Source organism: Oryctolagus cuniculus, chromosome 8 (assembly GCF_964237555.1).
Source record: "Oryctolagus cuniculus chromosome 8, mOryCun1.1, whole genome shotgun sequence".
Taxonomy (NCBI): Eukaryota; Metazoa; Chordata; class Mammalia; order Lagomorpha; family Leporidae; genus Oryctolagus; species Oryctolagus cuniculus.
The window spans coordinates 99840791-99861777 of NC_091439.1; the positions used below are offsets into that span (position 1 = coordinate 99840791).

General features: G+C 37.9%; 1 protein-coding gene across 11 annotated transcripts in view; it reads left to right on the forward strand.

Annotated features, from left to right (window-relative positions):
• Positions 1-20987, forward strand: part of EPHA5 (EPH receptor A5) — a 368448-nt gene that overhangs the window by 269286 nt on the left and 78175 nt on the right. For 7 of the 11 annotated variants that reach the window (XM_008267805.4, XM_008267806.4, XM_008267807.4 and 4 more), the window contains one exon: positions 8518-8623. In XM_008267805.4, the coding sequence (XP_008266027.3) occupies positions 8518-8623 (106 nt within the window). The remainder of the gene's footprint in view (positions 1-8517; positions 8624-20987) is intronic. The other 4 variants (XM_017347528.3, XM_017347529.3, XM_017347531.3 and 1 more) reach the window with 1 other exon arrangement.

Sequence of the window (20987 nt, forward strand, 5' to 3'; positions counted from 1 at the left end):
TCTAGAGGAAAAGAAAAAGCAGGAAAATATTCTTTTTCAAAAATAAATTTTGTGTTATTAGCAACAGGTAATGAAAATATTTTAGGGTTCTACTGCCTCCTAGCTGTTGGTAGATCTTATTTTTACTTGAGTATGTGTGCAAGTGTTTGCAAGCACTTGGGAGCATTATATGCACTAGTCTTGATCTGGATGTAGAATGCTTTGTGGACATATTCAGCAGGAGTATGTTGAGTGTGTAGTATCTATGAGGCTTTGGAGAAATCATGAGAATCAGATGCACACATCTATGCAGACAGTGAGATTATCATGCATTTAGTGCTGAAGAATGAAATACTTATTACAAATACCACTTTATAATAATCGTTTTTGATTGTTTAAAGACATTTGGTTTTTACCATCAGTCTATCAGAAGGCCTTTCACCATGGGTACTGTGAGTGACTCAAAAAGTGTAGGTGCAGTCCCTTCTTTCTCAAGGCAGATCGTCTCACAGGGAGTAAAAGCTGAGGTGCAATGATGATTCAAATTAGACTTCATTCTGAAGGGATGTAGCATTTGTGTGAGAAGCCTTTCACTTGACTATTGTTGTGCAGGCTTTTGTGAAATAATATTAATTATTTTATATGGCAATTTCTTGGTAATATAATTAATTATTTACTTGCATATATTATTTCCCCAGCAAGGTCTCATAGTGTTTGAATGCAAGAATTATGCTGCCACAGAAGTATTTTTATTTTCCCCTAAAGTGATCAGTGCTTTTTCTCCCAGTGGTGACAGTTAAGCATACTCTCCTTAATGAGTCACACTAGTAAGACAAGTAAATTGTATCACTCAGGGATGTATGTGGACAAAAATATTATGGGGAAGCTAGCTTAAACAAACTTTTAAAAGAATTTTCTAATAGATTACTCCATTCCTAAAATGATATGTAATAATTCATAGATTCATTATTGATTTGCTTAATTAAAAATTATTTATTAATTTACATTATGCTTTGGTCATTTATTTAAAAGAAAGTAAAATGATTACAGGAACTTTCTTTTCCGATCTACATTATGTTGTAAGTAAAAAATAGAGCCCTCAAACTAAATGGAAATAGTAGTAAAAGTAGGAATGTAATAATATTTATTTGCAAAAGACTATTTAATATGAGGGTTAAGATGTAAAATCTCCAGCCTTCTCCCCCCCCCAAGCTTTGACTATTATCTTCTTCATTTTAACTTTATCATGCATAAAAATCATGTATTTAAACCTTATCAGCAGGTGTTAGCTAGCAGTTCAGGTGCTGGTTGGAATATGCATTTTCCGTATCTGTGTGCCTGAGTTCAGTATTTGCCTCTGCTTTTGAATCCAGATTCCTGCTCTTGCAGATCCTGGGAGGTAGCAATGATGACTCAAGTGACTGAGTCCCTGGCTTTGGATTCAGCTTTATAGGCATCTGGAGAGAGAAACCAGCAGGTGGTGGTATCTCTCCCTCTCTCTCTCTCACTCTCTCTCTCTCTCTCTCTCTCTCGACCCCTCCGCCCCTTGTTCCTCTACCTCTTAAACAATTTTTTTTTTCAATGAATTCCATGTGTTTAGCTTGTTCTCAAAGACTGACTAGCAGCATACCAACAAATCAACGTATTGTGAAAGAAACCATTCTACTTAGCTCTTTCTTACTTCTTTTAGCCTAACTTGTCTTGAAACTTCAAGATTGTCATTGAATCTGTCTTAAATCCTATTTGGCCTAAATTCAGTAATCACTTTTATTTTCTTCTGATTTTTCTAAATGCATCACTTTCTTTTATCCAACTCTTACCTATTTTCAAGGCTGTATTAAAAACTTATAGAATAGATTCAGCGCCACGACTCACTAGGCTAATCTTGCACCTGTGGCGCTGGCACCCCGGGTTCTGGTCCCGGTTGGGACGTCGGATTCTGTCCCAGTTGTTCCTCTTCCAGTCCAGCTCTCTGCTGTGGCCTGGGAAGGCAGTGGAGGATGGCCCAAGTGCTTGGGCCCTGCACCTGCATGGGAGACCAGGAGGAAGCACCTGGCTCCTGGCTTTGGATCAGCACAGTGCTCTGGCCATAGCGGCCATTTGAGAGGTGAACCAACAGAAGGAAGACCTTTCTCTCTGTCTCTCACTGTCTGACTCTGCCTGTCAAAAAAAAAAAAAAAAAAAAAAAACTTATAGAATAATGCTATTATGGTCTTTAATTTGAATTTTATTGAGATACTTTAGATTCATATGCAATTGTTTTCAATAATACGGAAAAGTCTAGTATAAATTTCTGTTTTGCCAAATGGTAACATATTGTTAAACTATAATATAATATCACCGCCAGGATATTTATATTTAAACAACCCACAGATTTAAGTCCTATTATCTGATGCTCCTTTGTATGGGTGTGTTTGGACATTGTGTGACAGGTTGATCACTTGTTTGGGTTGAGGTAGCTATGAAAATATCAAATAGTGTAAACATCATAAAGATCCCAAGTGTTCCCTTAAAACCATGCACACTACCTTTAGGAACAACACCTGTTCCATCACTAATCTGGAAACCACTCATCTGTCCTTCATTTCGATATTTCAAAAATGTTTCATTAGTGGAATTATTCAGGAGTTAACCTTATGGTTTGAATTGGCTTTTGTTCTTCCTCAGCATGATTTCCCAGAGATTCATTCATGTTGTTGGGGGCATCCTGTTTGCTTATTTTTGTTAACTAAGAGTGTTTCATGGAATGTGCCTATCATTGTTTGTTTAACCAAATGCACCTTTTCTTAACATGGTTTGTTAATATGTTAAAGGACATCTAGGCTTATTTTGGCCTTCATTATTGCAGATGAAAATGCCATGAACAACTGTGTATATTTTTTTGAGTCAAGATAAGTTTTCATTTTCCTTGGATAAATTCCCAAGTGTAGAATTGCTGGGTTATAAGGTAATTATATGTTTAGTTTTCTAAACAACTGCCAATTGTTCTCCAGAATCACCTCATCATTTTACGTTCCCACCAGAGACGCATGGATGATAGGTTCTCTGCATCTTCATTAACGTTTGGTGGTGTCACTATTTGCTAGTCATTTTGGATTATTGGGCAATGATCTTTCATTGTGGTTTTCATATTGAACTTTCCTGATAGCTAAGATATTCGATGTCTTTTCATGGGATTACTTACTTGCCAATGGGTTTCAAATTTTTCCACTGCCTCCTAGATGCTCACATCATTTATGAAAAATTATAACTTCAATGAGATTCTCCTGATTAAGAAAGTTAACTAGTGCCTATTGTTGGGAGAAGGGTCTCATATCTCAGCCTGTTCTTCGAAAGCTCTTATAACCTGGTTCTAAAACGTGTGTCGGCCTCTGTTATTAACTTTTCAAACATAAGCTAGGAAACATGTGAGGTTAAAAAGAATTGTGATTTTTTTTCAATATATACTACCTCAAAATTTCCAAGAATGGTGTGAATGTGTAACTGTTAAAAAACCTTAAATGTGGCCAGCACCGCGGCTCACTAGGCTAATCCTCCACCTTGTGGCACCGGCACACCGGGTTCTACTCCCGGTCGGGGCACTGGATTCTGTCCCGGTTGCCCCTCTTCCAGGCCAGCTCTCTGCTGTGGCCAGGGAATGCAGTGGAGGATGGCCCAAATCCTTGGGCCCTGCACCCCATGGGAGACCAGGAGAAGTACCTGGCTCCTGCCATCGGATCAGCGCGGTGCGCTGGCCGCAGCGCGCTGGCCGTGGCGGCCATTGGAGGGTGGACCAACGGCAAAGGAGGACCTTTCTCTCTGCCTCTCTCTCTCACTGTCCACTCTGCCTGTCAAAAAATAAAAAATAAAAAAAAATCCTTAAATGTAATATGTTAAGGATACTAGAATAGTTTTTGTAATTGTGTTACCATTGCTTTAAACTTGGCTTTTCAGTCTTCAGGAGCTACTGCTCAACTATTTTTCCAAGACAATATCAACTCTCTCAACGAATTGTTTTAAGTACAGAAGAAATCTGGATAAAAGGGTGCCTAAAGATTCATATTCCTATGGATTACAAGTTTAGAATGTGTTCAATGATAAACATAGGTCATGCTGGGCCTCTGTTTTATCCCACTAGTAATGAATGAGCAAGCATGAAGCACTGACAGCCATATAAAGTCTCTGTTGCCATCTTAATTAATACAATGAATGATACTCTTTATGCTCTGAAGACAAACTAGGAGTAAATAATACAAAATCTGTGTAAATAATTGCTATTAGAAATCACATTAATCAGTGAATGTGAAATAGTCAATGATAAAAGCTAGCAAAGAACTTAGAAAATGCTGCAAAATTTAAAGAAAAATAAAAATGTATTCCTTAAGTTCTCCTAATTCCATGATTTATTTGACTGTCCTACCAAAAAAAGACTTGATTTCAATGTGCATTAGATAAAGACATAGAAACATGAATGTTTGTTATTTGACAGTACTTATAAAGTGATTATGATTGTATACATTTTAATCAAATGCATGATTATTGGATGAAAGGAAGTGATATATGGGGGGAAAAGGAAACAGAAAAATATTTAAGTAATTCATGGGGGAGTAACGGTTAAGAAAGACTCAATGGTTGCTAAAAGAAACCAGAAAGATGTCAAGTCAGTTTTGATTATTGGCTTGATTTATGGTATGTTCATTTTTTGATGTGTTTTGTTAATGCCCTTGACGGTGGATGTGGTATAAGGGTCAGTTTTAAAAGTTTGGTTTTATGTGACAATAAAATCCCAATAAAGGGGAAAACAGTCTGTTATTAAAAAAAAAAAAAGTGGTGCTTGGAGAGAAATAATTGTTAGAGTACAGCAGCTGACAGTTATTTTGCCACAAGCAAAGAAGTATCCATGAGAGGGAGGAAGAAAGTTAAGGAAGGAGCAAAAGCAGAAAGGCAGGGGAGAAGTGAGGAAGATCAGGGGTGAGCACTCACCAAGAATCACATCGAAGACATTGGAAGAGAATGTGGATCCAGCAGAGCTGACAAAGCACCACTTCAGGAGAGGAAAAAGAGAAAACGTGCTGTCTGATATCATAGGAAGCAAATAGCTTCCAGGATGAGGTATAGGTTCACCAAGGTCAGATTCCTTACTATTGTGCAAGGTAAGATGAATGTAGAAGTACTTACTCCATTTAGTGAATAGCATATCATCCTTGGAATCCAAAGCAGAAAAGAAAAGTTTCAGAGAGAATTTAATAATGCTGGCCATCAGAGGACAGGGCAGGTTCCATATAACCCAGACAGGAGGCTGACAAATAATAATAGTAAATAAACTAGGAGCTGATGCTATTTATTTAAAGTTGGCAGTAGTTGAAGCACTCTGCTAATTGCTTTTTATATATAATTGCTGATCTTAACAGAAATACAATGGTCAAGGGAAATTATCCCTCTTTGAAAAGTAAAGGAATGCGATCTTAAAAGGTTATACAATTTTCTTGGCCCTTGTGTCTACTAAATGTTGGTCCTGATTTCTAATCAGGTTGAAATAATGCCAGTAGATTGAAGTATAAGCATTTCTTTTTCCCCAAAGGCTTGTATGTAGCACAGAAGCAGCCTGTCAGGGAACAAAAATCTCTTCTGAAGGGAGGCTTTTGTTTAATTTTTTTACCAATATAATAAATTTTAAAATAATAACATGATTAAAACTATGGTAGTATATCATTCTAAGGAACTTGTTGACAAAGATGAAAACAGAATATCACAAAACTAGATTTGCAACAGTAGTGTGGCACAGGGGTATTTCTTTTTTTCCTGTTTTCTTTCTTTTTTTTTTTTTAATTTTGGAGGATATTTGAAGAAGCAGGGTCTCAGAAAAGGCCAAAGGGGTTTTAACAATGGTGTCAGAGGCCACCACCAGTAACTTTCATTTATTTATTTTATATTTTGTCATTTATTTGAGAGGTAGAATTACAGACAGAGAGAGGGAGAGACAGAGAGAAAGGTCTTCCATCTGCTGGTTCACTCCCCAAATGGCCGCAACAGCCTGAACTGGGCCAGGCTGAAGGCAGGAGCCAGGAGCTTCTTCCAGGTCTCCCACATGGGTGCAGGGGTCCAAGCACTTGGGCCATCCTCTGTGCTTTCCCCAGCCATTATTGGAAAGCCGGATCAGAAGAGGAGCAGGTGGGAACTGAATCAGTACCCATATGGGATGTCGGTGTGCTGAAGGCAGAGGCTTAGCCCAATATGCCACAGTACAGGCCGCCACTCACTTTTATCTATCAAATGTTGCATTTCTAAACAAGGGGAGTGGGAATGGATTAGTGCATTGAGAAAATGAGAAAGGATTTTAGGGAGATAATTTTTTTACTTAATAAGGAGGTTCAGAGGCTTCCATGCAACAGTTAGAACCCATTCAAAATAACACCAAACTTTTTTTTTTTTCTTGACAGGCAGAGTGGACAGTGAGAGAGAGAGAGAGACAGAGAGAAAGGTCTTCCTTTTGCCGTTGGTTCACCCTACAATGGCCGTTGCGGCCGGCGCACCGTGCTGATCCGAAGGCAGGAGCCAGGTGCTTCTCCTGGTCTCCCATGGGGTGCAGGGCCCAAGCACTTGGGCCATCCTCCACTGCACTCCTGGGCCATAGCAGAGGGCTGGCCTGGAAGAGGGGCAACTGGGACAGAATCCGGCACCCCGACCGGGACTAGAACCCGGTGTGCCGGCGCTGCAAGGTGGAGGATTAGCCTAGTGAGCCGCAGCACCAGCAACACCAAACTTCTGTAGGCCAAGTCTGCATGGTTTTTTCCAGAAAGGTGCCTTCTGCCAAAAAAGAAAAATAATTGAGAAAAAGCAGGGAGAGAAGTGGTCTGAGTTTAGAGATTAATAAAGCAAATCTTAGTGAAGGCTACTGTGCCTGAGGGGTAGTTTTTCCCGCACCCCATTTCCACTGTACTCAGTAACTAAATTCCTTACCATAGACTGTAGCATCAGCGAATAGGAGAAATCGGGGTGAAGGATTACTGAGTCGTAAATGTTATCACCCAGAAAGTAAGAATACAGGTTGATGGATCATAGTTCCATTCAAACTTGTTGTCCATAGTATTGGGTTCTGAAGGCAAAAAAGTGGCCAGAGAATGAGTCCGTTTTGGATGTTGACAATTAAGGGGGTGGGCATTATGGCCCAGCAGGTGGGGTTCCTGTTTGGCCTGCCAGTGTTCCATATCAGAGTGCCTGGCGCAGGGACCCATTGCTGCACGCTTCCAGTGCAGCTTCCTGCTAATGTGCCTGGGAGGCAGCATCTGATGGTCCAAGTATTTTGGTTCCTGCCACACACTTGGGAGACCTGCATGGATTTCCAGGCTCCCTGCTTCTGCTTGGCCCAGTCCTGGCTGTTGTGGGCTTTTGGAGAATGAGCTAACAGAAAATCTCTCACTCTCTCAATCTCTCCTCTCTCTCTCTCTCCTTCTTTGCCTTTCCAACAAATTAATGTATCTTAAGGATTAAAGATGAATTAAGGACAAGGTGATCAAAATAAAAGGGAAGTGTGAAATCCAAAACTCTTTTTGGGCCCAAATTTGGCAAGGCATAAAAGCAAAGCACGGAGAATGTGTTCTTAGTTTTGCTTCCTTAAAATTTGGTGTCATGGAGGTGAACTAGCAATTTTCTCGATTTTTCCAAGTGAGTATGTCTTAAACAGGAAATACGTAGGAATTGTCTTAAAGAATTCTTGAGGCTATTAGTAAAATGTATTATGCACTAGAGGTTTCTTATTTTAATCAGGGTTAGTTATTAATACAAGTGAAACATATCTTTGCTTATTTAGGTACAGATAATCATGTCCATGTTTCTCTTATCATAGAAATTATGTTATTAAAATATAAATATTTATCTAAATCCATGTGCTTTTTTAATAAAATGTAATAAAAATGAATGTAATCTAACTGCAGACATCTTGAACTTGGAAATATATGCCTTGATGTTTTTCAAAAAATGATCTCACTCACTGATTATATTCTGCTTAAAATTGTGTTTTCTTTTAAATTATATTCAGAACAGTGATATTATATTGAACTTCAATGAGTTCATAGCCCCATTATTTTAGACTTCAAGCTATGTCTCTGGGGAAAAAAAATCCCATCTGAATTAATCACATTCTTTTTTTTCTAGACAACAACAGCATGCAAACTCTAAAATTGTCAAATCTTACATACCTAACACCTCCTTCTTGGATAAAGGTATTTCAAGCCAAGCAGGATGTCCCATTGTATCTTGCAAACCTAAGGCCGCTAGATGGATACTGTGAAAATAATATGCATTCATTTTTTTGTGAAGACAAAGAAATTATCACTGAATTTAGTGATGGTTTTGCATTTCTATTTGAAGTGTAAATATTTTCTCCTAAAGATGACTTTTCAATTACATACTTTTGAGAAAAGATATTAGGGGGGAATCTCAGTCATGTGTGGGTAAAGGGCTGGGACCATGACTTGATTGCCAGCTATTAAGCAGCTTTTATTTTGAATGCAGATGATCACTTTAACCACAAGCTCCATTTTCTGTGTCTCCTATCAGCAGTTGCAGCATCCAGCGATCAAAGCCAGATTCCTATAATTGCTGTGTCCGTGACAGTGGGAGTCATTTTGTTGGCAGTGGTTATCGGCTTCCTCCTCAGTGGAAGGTAAGAGAGGAAGCTATGATTCTGAAATTTTGCAGCTGATCCCTTCCCTACCTTGATCTGACCACTTGGTTCTGTTGCACATCCCAAAACAAATAAGGCATGCAGTAGATAACCCCAGTGTATGACTTACTTCCTAAGCCTTATCTTGTGCATGTGAGTGCTAATTTTTTTAAGCACAGGAATTGTCTCTCCGGGGATGCTCTCTTCTTAAGAGTAGTGTTAACATGTTATTGTTTACTCTGTTATTAGCATAATTCGATCTCTTTTACTGATGTAGTTTACTTCTCATTCTGGATTATTTTCTGTCTCGAGAGTATATATACTTGCCTAATTTAGTTTTCTTTAGTGTTCAAGACGGTCCATATCTCTGACCAGTAGACCTTTGAGATAGAACTGATGATACTGGTTAGCAGCATCTGTTCCTACAGCCTGATGGACAGAACTCCTTGTCCTGGCAGACAAGGAGTTGGGGAAATAACCAAGCCCTTTCAGTGACTGCTTTTATTTTCCGCTGCTGAAGTTTAACCGGAATACATCAGTCATGGTGTATACTGATTTAAGAGTGAACTTTATCGAATGTCATATGCATAGATACATGAATACGTGTATTACATATCTACATTTTTGCTTTTGAACAAAACTAAAAAAATCCAAAGGAGAGCTTTAGTACAAGCCATTTTCTGACATTGAGCTAAACATAATCAGACTCCCTAAAAATAAAACAAAATAAGTAAATATGTAAATAGGTATGCTCTATAGCTGCAACAAACACATCTTCATATGTTTTATCCAGGCCACTGGTAGAAGGGATATTTAGTAATGAGAGCTGTCCATTTGAAAAGGTATTTCGAGTTAGACCATTAAAGAAAACCTGATGAAAATCTTCAAGGAAATATTTAAACCTGACAAAAATGGGAAAATGTACTGAAAGGCTCCCAAAAGAAGGTCAGGAAATCAATATTCATATTGATTTTGTTACTGTTCTATTCATTTATTGTTGGCTCTTCAGCACCTCTTCAACTCATAAATATACAAAATTAGGCACTTTTCAATACACTGTATTGTGACCCAAAAAGATTTATGGCCATATACTTAAATTACAAAAGTAACAGTTTATTTTCATAATGTATTGCTACTCCCTTAACATTCTCTTTGTAGCTGAAAATTCTATTTCTTCTAGTTCTTGTTAAGACTGTTGGAAGTTTCTCAAGAATATATTTAGTGATCCATTGCTTACTTTTAATATGAGAAGGGCAGTTATGCATCTTTAGAATTCTGGGTAGAGAGAAGTTTGTGGTCTGTTAAGGACAATTAAGACCAATCAGGAGGGCCAGTGCCGTGGCACACTAGGTTAATCCTCTGTCTGCGGCGCTGGCATCCCATATGGGCACTGGTTCTAGTCTCTGTTGCTCCTCTTTCAGTCCGGCTCTCTGCTGTGGCCCGAGAGGGCAGTGGAGGATGGCCCAAGTGCTTGGGCTCCTGCACCTGCATGGGAGACCAGGAAGAAACGCCTGGCTCCTGGCTTTGGATCGGTGCAGCTCTGGCCGTTGTGGCCATTTGGAGAATGAATCAATGGAAGGAGGACCTTTCTCTCTCTCTCTCTCCCTCTCCCTCTCCCTCTCCCTCTCCCTCTCCCTCTCCCCCTCTCTCTCTCTCTCTTTCTCTCACTATCTGTAAACTCTACCTGTCAAATAAATAAGTAAAAAATCTAAAAAAAAAAAAAAAAAAAAGACCAAGCAGGGGCCAGCATGTGAGGGGAGTACCTGTGTCAAGTCTTAGCTAGACCCCATGAGATCCAGCTTCCTGCTAATGCAAGTGGGAAGGCATTGGATCCTGGAGCCCCGTCACCAGGTTGGAGTCCCTGGCTCCTTGCTTCTGCTTGGCCCAGATTTGGCTACTGAGGCCAGTTGGGGAGTAAACAAACAGTTGAAACATCTCTTTTTACCTGGTTCTTCCTCTGCTTCTCTGTCACTGTCTCTGTTGCTCGGCCTTTCAACTAAACAAACAAATATTACAAAAAAAAAAAAAAAAAAAAAAAAAAAAAGGCCTACTCAACCCAGGGAACCCAGGGTGTGATCCCTTGATCTCTGTAGTAACTTGAGAAGAATGTCCAGTCTGACCCTGCTTTCTGGAAGATAAGCGGATTTCTCCAATCTTGTCATAAAAACTGTACAGTTGACAAGATAGCAAATTCAACCCCCTACCCCATCCCCAGGGCCACCACCACCACCAAAAACAAAAAAAGAAAAAAAACTGAGGCTTAAATATTTTTACAAGCAAATTTTTTTGCAAGAAATTTTCCCTGCTTCATTTTTATATTCTTGAACTTAAGGGGACATGTGTTATATGATAGAAATATAATTGGCTATTCTGTTTTACTCTATGAACAAATTACTTGATGATTGCAATAGATGTACCTATGTTTACTCAAAACCTAAATGACAGGATTCTTGAAAGACTTTCCCATCTCATTGGATGCAATGAACATTGCAATTTTTGACTGAATCTTGTGTTTCCTGCACTATTGGAGGGAGATTGCTGTGACTCAATGCAGTTATTTGTCAAATAAGAAGAATGCTAAATGAAAAAATATAGCCAAAATCTAAGCAAAATTGGGAAACTATGAGTTCTACCATATTATAGAATAAAAGACAGTCCAAAGAATGATGTAAGAAGTTGAATTCTGTGTGATCCTCTCTCCTTTCTGTTCCAAAATATGATCCACATACATAAAATGTTATGACACTTTTCTCACCTTGAGCTTTCCCTCTTTCATCACTTTTCTTCTTCTGATTATTATATTGTAAACCAACTATTTACTTCTAGGTAACGTCTTTTAATTAAAAATAATTTGACTTATCTGTACATTATAACCTTATTTTACTTTTATATATAGTAAAACATTAATATGACTTGTATGTAACAATGATTGGTGATTTCTGTCATTATTTGGACCAAAGAGAAAACATATCTTCTAGATCCATATTCATTGGCAATTTATATTTTTATTTAGACCAGAAGAAAAAGAATTTTAAGTTCTTGCATACTTGTATCCATTTTAAAGAAAAAATACTCTAGTTTTTAAATGATAAAATGCATTCAAGGAGAAAAAAAGAAGTCAATATAGAGACTTTCTAATTCTTTTTTGAGGCTTCAGTTGATTATGTAGAAATCTTTTGGAAGCTTCATACCTACACATAGTTTAAAATGTCATAGACAGATATCAATCTTGAAGCAAATGACTCGTTTTAAAAAATGGCGAAGTGGCTGTCTGTTTTAAAGGTTTTCATTATTACATAGCATTTTCTGCAGGGTTCAAACTCTCCTTTCACTACGTTTTTTCCCAATTATCTTTAAATGATTTTTCTGTGGGATTACAAAACAATTGATATGCCCTCAGCAAACCATAAACTAATTATCTTAGGATGAATATAAGTTAAACCCTTTCACATGGCTGGCTTATTGTAATGGCTCTTTAATCTTTTTCTTTTGTCAATGGAGACATTGGTCACTGATAATTTTCTGGTATCATAATTTTGTGAAGAAACAACTTTATAGATATAATTCTTTAAGCTATCGCTCTTTCATCTCCAAGCTCTTCCAGGTAATGTCTGAGAAAGTGTTTGTGCCCTTTCTGGTCTCTGAGCTTCCTTTGATGAAGTGGAGGTTTTCCCCCTCTGTGTTCACATTTGAATCTTACAGCCTAAATTTGAATGTTAAGTACTGGGTACTTCATAGTCTAAAATAAAGCTCAAAATCATGGGCTTTAGTGGTATAGAAAATACAAAGCAAATCATCTTTTAGTGTACAGAATCTATTTCTTATTTGATTCTTCCTCAATATCAAGGTATTGAGATTAACCACTACTTATAATATTTTATTTTTGATTGCTCATTTATTTCATATTCATGAATTTAATTATATTTCAAGAAAATGCCTGAGCTTTCTTTCATTTCAGATTAATCCCACATATTTATGAAAAGAAAAATGATACACACTGCTACCTATATTGCTATATTGCACATATTCTTTCCTATAAACACCAAAAAAGGTAAAGCTTCTTGCCAACTTTGAAATTGGAAGACAAAAAAAAAAAAAAAAAAAAAAAAAACCAGAAAAAATCTCCCTAGGAGAATGAATGATCCCTTTATGCTGCATGGCCTTGAATGTGACTTTAAGGCTATTATTCATATGCAACTTTCTTGCTATGATATTCTTGAGATGATACATTTAGTCTAAGGGGTAGCTTAAGACCTCAAGAAATTATTGTTTTCCAGGCAAAATGTCTTCCTTTGTATGCCCTGGTCATTTTGAAATCCTGTGCCAGGGCATAGAACTACTAAATCCTATTTCCCTGGCTCTCCATTAAACAACTGAAACTTGATCCATTTGAAAAAGTCTCATAGTTTGCAGAGGCAAAAATTCTTCAGTAGTCAGTAGATACTCTATTACTCTATTTGGAAGCTAGCCTGTCTACATTAAGATACTAAGACCATGTCAGAAGCTTAGAGAAACAAGCAGACTCATAAAATACTTCTTTATATGTTTTTGTTACTTGAAAAATCACATTAAAATTTAGTCTTTTTGTAATTATTTTCAAGTTCCCTGAAGAGTAAAACAGGCTGTAAATGACGGCTTCTGCATAATCATCCATTATAAAGATTTACTAAGCCCCTTTGCATGTAAAACCAAGGTAAGTCGCATTCATGGAAGACAAAAAAAAAAAAAAAAAAAAAATCAATATCCTTTGCCCCAGATGTTTTCAGCCTTGTTTTTGAGGCCTAAAACAAGGATGAAGTGAAGAATTTAAGTAAGACTGGAATCATTCTTTTCGTGGTAACTTTTCTCATTTGTACCAACATGATGTTCTATTCATTACTTCTAGAAATATCTGAGTTCTTATTACATGCCTGTCCCAGTTCCTGTGTTAACAAAAGCAATGGCTTAAGAGTAAAATCCTTAGGATATAAAATGTCTTCTTCAAGCTCATTGGGAGCCAAATAAAATAATTATGCAACTGTTTTGAATGCAACTGTTTAATTTAGGCAAAGGCCAAAACTCTGCCTACAACTGACATCATTGCATCGTAATTTCTCAAAGGAGTACTTTTCAATGGGTCTGAAATGTTCTAAAGCCTTCAGAGAAGCCACTTTGCCTGATGCAAGTAGCATGGTTATTACATTATAATTACATATTGCCCTATTGCTAGTCCTTCTTCTATGGGCTTCCCAAGCAGTATCTCAGTGCCAGTTTTATATTCAATCTGTAGATACTGATACCAGTATCTCTTTGCTGTTTAAACGTTGTTAAATTGGCCACTGCCTAGGACATTGGCACCGACTCTTCCTGTTGCCCAAAACTCACTGACCCTGGAGAAAGGCATGGTTTTCTCCTCACTTCTTTCAATTCTGTGCTCAGTGACATCCTCTCAAGTGCACTTACTCAGCTTCTGACCCATGCTTCCTTCCTCTGCATGCCAGATCTGTTTTCTCATCTTTGATTGCTGTTACATAGCACTTGCCTATGTCTTTTATTGACTTTGACATTTCATTTCTGCAAGAGTATAAGTCACAGACCAGTAGAGAGGAGATTTTTATCCCCACTCTTCCCTTGGAAAAGTGTCTAGAAGATAGATTATTGTACACAACTAGTCAGTGAGGAACTGGGTCTTGAACCCTGCTCTAACTTTAGGGTTCTTGATCTTCACTATATAATTTCCCCAGAACATTTGACATTCAAACTTTTGAAATCTTGTGTACAAAGCCTCTGATTCTCTGTTAAAAACAGTTGTACTAACATTTAAAATTTTTCCAAACTGATCAGTAATAGGATTAAATGTCAATTAGAAATTAATGTCAATGTAATTATGCTAACATAAACTAAAAAATACATTGAATCTTTTTTTTTTTTTTTGACAGGCAGAGTAGACAGAGAGAGAGAGAGAGAGAGAGAGAGAGAAAGAGAGGTCTTCCTTTTGCCGTTGGTTCACCCTCCAATGGCTGCTGTGGCTGGCGCATGGCGCTGATCCGAAGGCAGGAGCCAGGTGCTTATCCTGGTCTCCCATGGGGTGCAGGGCCCAAGCACTTGGGCCATCCTCCACTGCACTCCCTGGCCACAGCAGAGAGCTGGCCTGGAAGAGGGGCAACCGGGACAGAATCCGGCGTCCCGACCGTGACCAGAACCCGGTGTGCCAGCGCCGCAAGGCGGAGGATTAGCCTAGTGAGCCGCGGCGCCGGCCTAAAAATACATTGAATCTTAATGGTTTTGCCTTTACCTGTTACTAGAATATTATAGTTGGCAAATTGCATTTATTATAAAATCACACAAAATCCAAATATCCCTAGATCTATTAGCAGTCCTGATTTTGTGAAGGCTGGTTAGTGTCACCTCTGTGAACCCTTAACATTTTACTCTCCCACTGAAGTGCTTTTATTTGATCATTAATATGATGTCTGCCTTTAGAGATATGTGTTTGGCTTTAATACACAGATAGTCATGAAGAGTCCCAGGGGATGTCTACTGTATGACTGAAGGAGCAGATCTGGAGATCAAGAATTTTGAAGATGTTGTTCAAACTGCCTTTCCAATGATACTGCTGTGTGATGGTTTTGTTTTGTTATATTTTATTTTGTTTTTGTAGAATTCTTTGGTTGCAAATGGCAAAAGCCAGATTCAAAGTAATTTAATCCAAAAGAGATAGATCAAGTAACTAAAAGGTTCCATATATTTAAAACAAAAATCCAAAATGTAGGTGCTGATAGTTCGACCTGTTAAAATGATGTCTGCTGTGCCATTTGAGACACAAGACTGAAGAATGCTGTGGCACAAATACAGTGACATCATTGGGTTGAGTCCTAAAACTAATGAAGTTGTTGTGTAGAGCCCTGGGAAGCCCTTGGGAGAGTTTCCAGCCAAACAATCTGAGAAGGAATGGCCATGAGGTATCAGGAGACTGCACAGCTATGAATCTACCCATGGGAGAGTAGCCACTGCATTGAACCCAGCTCTGATTTGATGCTCTTCACTGTCAGAGCTCACATAGCACAGGGTCTCACAGAAATTTGACACCCAGCACTGTGACCTTCACTAAAGTTGAAGAGATGGAAAAGTTACATTTTAAGGCCCAGCACAGTAGGAGCTGGCACGTGAACCTGAAGATAAGGTCAGTATCACAAAAACTCCAGGACCCGAGGGAAGAAAGAGGATCTCACTGTGCACTTTTACTCATATCCAACATTATCACAGAAGAAGCTTCCTACCGTTTCTCAAAATCGAAGCCTTATGCGTATGTCAAGACCTGCACCGTCCAGTTTATCATACAGCCTTCCTCCATTCCTTCGCCCAAGCACTTTCATCTTCCATTGAAGACTTCGAACAGTATCAGTATATCTCATGGAGTTTAACACTTGAAACCACATAGTATAGGATGTAGCATACATATTTTCTGTCTTCTTCCTGCCAGTAAGTATTTAGAAGACAAAGACTTGTGTGGCTCTCACACGTAATGTAACTGAATGAATGCCTCATGAATTATGGAACTAAAGATGAGCAGTGCATCAACTCCATTTGAAATTCCTTGTCCATTTATGCATATTAATGTTGATAGTTTAGAAGGTTAAACATGTTAGCAGTTCTAACAGAAGCATAATAGAATGCCCAACCCATAAATATGCATTCTCTAAATAAAACACTTTTTGGTGCTGTCACAGAATACATGGAATGATTTTCAAGAAGTACTACATAGCAGTTAAGAAATCTTCATTGACTTACACTGTGCTTTATTGGATGTGTAGACCCACTTGTGCCAATATCATGACGTACCTGGTATATCAGGCAGGAATATCTTTTATATATAATAATGTAGATAAAAATATTTGTGCTAGGGAAATTCAAAAAGTTCATTGAAAGTATATTTAAAATATATTTATTTTTGATACAAAACAAATATTTTCCAGTAATATGTACTTTTCATAAGCTTTCTGATCTTTCCCTCCTAATTTTCTGTAGGTTGGGAGTGTCATGGATCCATTGATGTATTTGTCATCTTTAATATAACTAGGATAATACGGTTTCTCTTTTTATAAGTAAAAATTTATGAAAATATTTTACTCTGATGCTTTTATTTTTAAATGATAGACCAATATTTCTAATTGCACATGTAATCCAAGAGCTCATTAAATCTCCGCACTATATGAATTAACAATAGATGTGATGTTATAAAACAATAATAAATCCAGACATGTGTATTGGGTTAGTATCTGAGGTTTGTAATCCCTTTTATTTTCTTGTGATTACATATTTTTTCTTCAAAGACTCTGAATCAAAAATAATTGTAGAGCATATCATAATTTATTAATGACTGAAAAATGGAGATCAGGGCAGAATAATGCCAGGAATACTAGAGGCATAGCAGTAACTAATGGCCTAGTGTGGGAAGTCAGTTGTCCTAGGACACTGAGCCTAGAAGGGTTACCGTCTCAATTGTTCAACACTATTGAATATCCCAGCTGAGGCTTCTCACAGAGGAAGCATGGAAACCAGCATAACTCTCAGGCAGTTTCACTGAGGAAAACCTTTCAAAAGGAAAACTTCCTGGTCCTGGAGACAAAAGGCTCATATTGATTGGCAGCAATGCAAATTATTTTAGTAAAGAATGTAGACACTCTTAGATTTCAGCTAATAGGAAGCAAAGGGCAGGTCAAAAGCCCAACCACAAGAACAAAATACACTTTTTCTCTTAAGTTCCATTTGCTCAAAGCTCCATTTCTGTAAGAATGTGATCCCACCTGAAATCGAGAGCAGCTGGCGTGTTCAGAAGATCCAGGGCTCTGGGGAAGACTTTGCTGGTTTCTGGGAATTTTACCACATCTTTCAGAGTCGACAATAATGCAGGCTCTCACAGGAACCCGATACCTGACTCCGCAATGAAAATCAATAGCACTGTCCTGTGTCAAAGGGTAGAACATCTATTCAACAACAACAACAAAAAATCAGTTAATTTTCTGAGCCATGTTAGGAGTATACTCATTGCTGAAAAATGAAGCAAAATGTCCCAAATGATTTTCAATGCCAGCTGAAAGTCATAAGTATTCAAGATTTGTGCCTTGAAAGACCTGCATGAACCAGAAAAAAAAAAAAAAAGATAAGCTTCTAACAACTCATTCTTGAAAAGTTGAATTCTTATTATGTCAATGGAAGGAGTGACTTCAGGTACATCTGATGACTGTGATACTAACAGTAGCATATTAAATCCCAGTAATCTTGCTTACCAAAATTCTTTTACCAGGTTTCACTCCTTGTTTCTTTTGGTAATTCTTAATCCTCTGACTTTTGAATTTCACAAAGTATAATACTTTTGTATTTCAGATCTTTGACATATGTGTGCTTTCACTAGTTGATACACATTCCATATCTTGTTGCCATAAGTATTACAGATAACCTCAGTTGGTTTTAGTTGTGGTTTGGTGACTCTTTCAGGGTTGTTGTTTTTGTTAATGAGCTGTTTTCTCTTTGTAAGATTAAGGTTTGGTTTTGGGAACCCTATATCCATTATTTGTTCCAGTTCCTGTATATATTATATGAAGGTCAATCATCTAGTAGCAAAAGGGGAAATACAGAAACATCTCAGAATAACAGTTTACTGTACTCATGGGCCCTAGAAAGAGGAGATATGACACCCTATGTAGACAGGGTAAAACACTGGATTTATGTCTGGAGGCAAAAGAGGAGTGAGAGTAAAGTCAGAACCAGGACCTAAATTGTGGTTTCTGTGGTAAATGCAAGGCAGAGCAGGGCAAATAGTTTAGGACTGACTCATTCTGATAAGCCAGGGCAGGGACGATTAAGGCAGAGAAAGTATTGCCTACAGAGGGTACAGAGTGGATGGAAGAGGTATGGTTCTGGATGGGTTAGTTTTTTTAATCCAAGGCATTTAACATGATAATCCCTCTGCTACGTCTAAGAATTGACTAGCTCTTTAGAAGAGCATTCTCTGGAGCCAGAATGCTTGTTGAGATTTTGAAATTTCTTATTATGGATAAAATAAAAATATATAAATACTATAATTGAGATATTAGAAATATAGTTATGATGTTGCTATGGTTTGAATAGACTATGGTTTCCGAACTCATGCTTAGAACCATTACTAATGATACTAGTGTGGAAAATTGGTCCAATATGGATATTTAGGAGGTGCACCCACTGGAAGGTCTTTAGTCCTCTGGGAGCATGCGTGCTTTCCTAAGGGAATTAGTGTGAGATGGGTACTCATAAAAGTTGAGTTGGAACCAGTCTCTTCTTGCCTTCTTGGTTTGCAATGTGCTTATTCCTCCAATGTCATGCCATTGCCATCTACCACTTTCACTGGTTACCAGCCGGTAGGGCTACCCAATCTTGTTCTTGAACTTCCAAAACCATGTGAAATAAACTTTTTCCTTTATTTATAAGAAGACTCGTTTAGATATTTCATTATGGTAGCAAAAAAACTAGTGCAGACATTATTTTTTCCATCAGCTACTCACAGGTCTACTTTCTGTCCTAAAACCAAGAACATATCAAGTCAGGCCAGGAAAGCTTTCTTTCTCACACATTTTCTTGTGCTGTGTTCAGACAAACTTTATAATTTCTTTTAGTGTTCCTTCAAATTGACCATTGAAGTAGATTCAAACAGTACCCTGTACCACACAAACAACATGTACACACCTCTGAAAATTCTCCATCCCTCTGTATTAGGGGTGCTACTGTTATTCTGACACCAGCAGGCCTATTTCATTTGATTTTCCTGAAGCAAATTTAATAGCGTTTGTTAAGACTGATTCTATCCATAAATGATTTGTACGTTTTACCAACATTAAAATATCAAAAAATCTGTTATCTATGTTCAGTTTAAAGTCATGTATCTTTGGTTGTTTAACAACTCAATTGTTTGATACACTCACTGTTTAATATATAGTAATGAATGTACACTGATACCTATTGTAAAATATGAATGCTCATATTACCCATTAAATATTTAATAAATTCACATATTTTTTACAGACTGTAAATGGTACTCATACAACTATAGAACCAAGAGTCAAAGAAGAATCTTTAAAACTTCTAATAATGTAGGATGAGTTGAATATTGCATCTACCAATGTTAATTTTCCTGAATATGCTGGAATCTCACTATAAGCCCTCAGACCTAATATTGTTTATGAAAAGGTCAAATATGCCACAGCTGTAATACTACAGTTTGAAGGATTTCAAATTCAATATAACTATTTATCTAGTTAGTGACATTAAAAGTACAGTTATTCTGCCGGCGCCGTGGCTCAATAGGCTAATCCTCCACCTTGCGGCGCCGGCACACCGGGTTCTAGTCCCGGTTGGGGCGCCGGATTCTGTCCCGGTTGCCCCTCTTCCAGGCCAGCTCTCTGCTATGGCCAGGGAGTGCAGTGGAGGATGGCCCAGGTGCTTGGGCCCTGCACCCCATGGGAGACCAGGAAAAGCACCTGGCTCCTGGCTCCTGCCAGGATCAGCGCGGTGCGCCCGCTGCAGCGGCGGCCATTGGAGGGTGAACCAGCGGCAAAGGAAGACCTTTCTCTCTCTGTCTCTCTCTCACTGTCCACTCTGCCTGTCAAAAAAAAAAAAAAAAAAAAAAAAAAAAAAAAGTACAGTTATTCTGACTTTCTTAATTTGCTGCAATTTCAGTAAATACCATAGGTTCTGTTTCCCTCAGAAAACTTTTAAGATGAAAGTTAGCTATTGAAATGACTAATCTATCTTGTCATGAAAAAGGTGCACTTAAATCTAACAAGGCTTCATCAAATCAGCATGAATTCAGTATTCACATGCCAGGTGATGCTGACGATTGTTCTCTTGTGAAAAATATTTTGGAAAGAAAAATATTTTAGAAACCAGAAATCGACATTTGTTATCACTTGCATGGTTTGTAACACACAGGGCCTTCTTGATTTTTATGTCCATATCTGCTTTTTTCTTACCTAGTCCTGTTCCACCTGTTTCAATTGTATCTATAGTGGTCTTCTGGATTCACATCTTCTCTAGTAGTCATTAACTACACTTCAAACAAGGACGGACCCTGTATATGATGGTGGTCCCATATGAAGCTGAAAAATCGCTGATGTTTTATTTTTACAGTACCTTTTTGGTTTATATATACAAATATATATATTTTTATATAATAATTGTTATAATTGCCTTTGGTATTCAGGAGAATAGATGCTATACAGGTTTGTGGCCTAGAAGCAATGGATTTGACCAAAAAGCCTAGGTGTTCAGTAGGCTCCACCATCTAGCTTTGTCTAAGTACATACCAGAGTGTTTGCACATGATGAAATTGATCAGGGACACATTTTTCAGA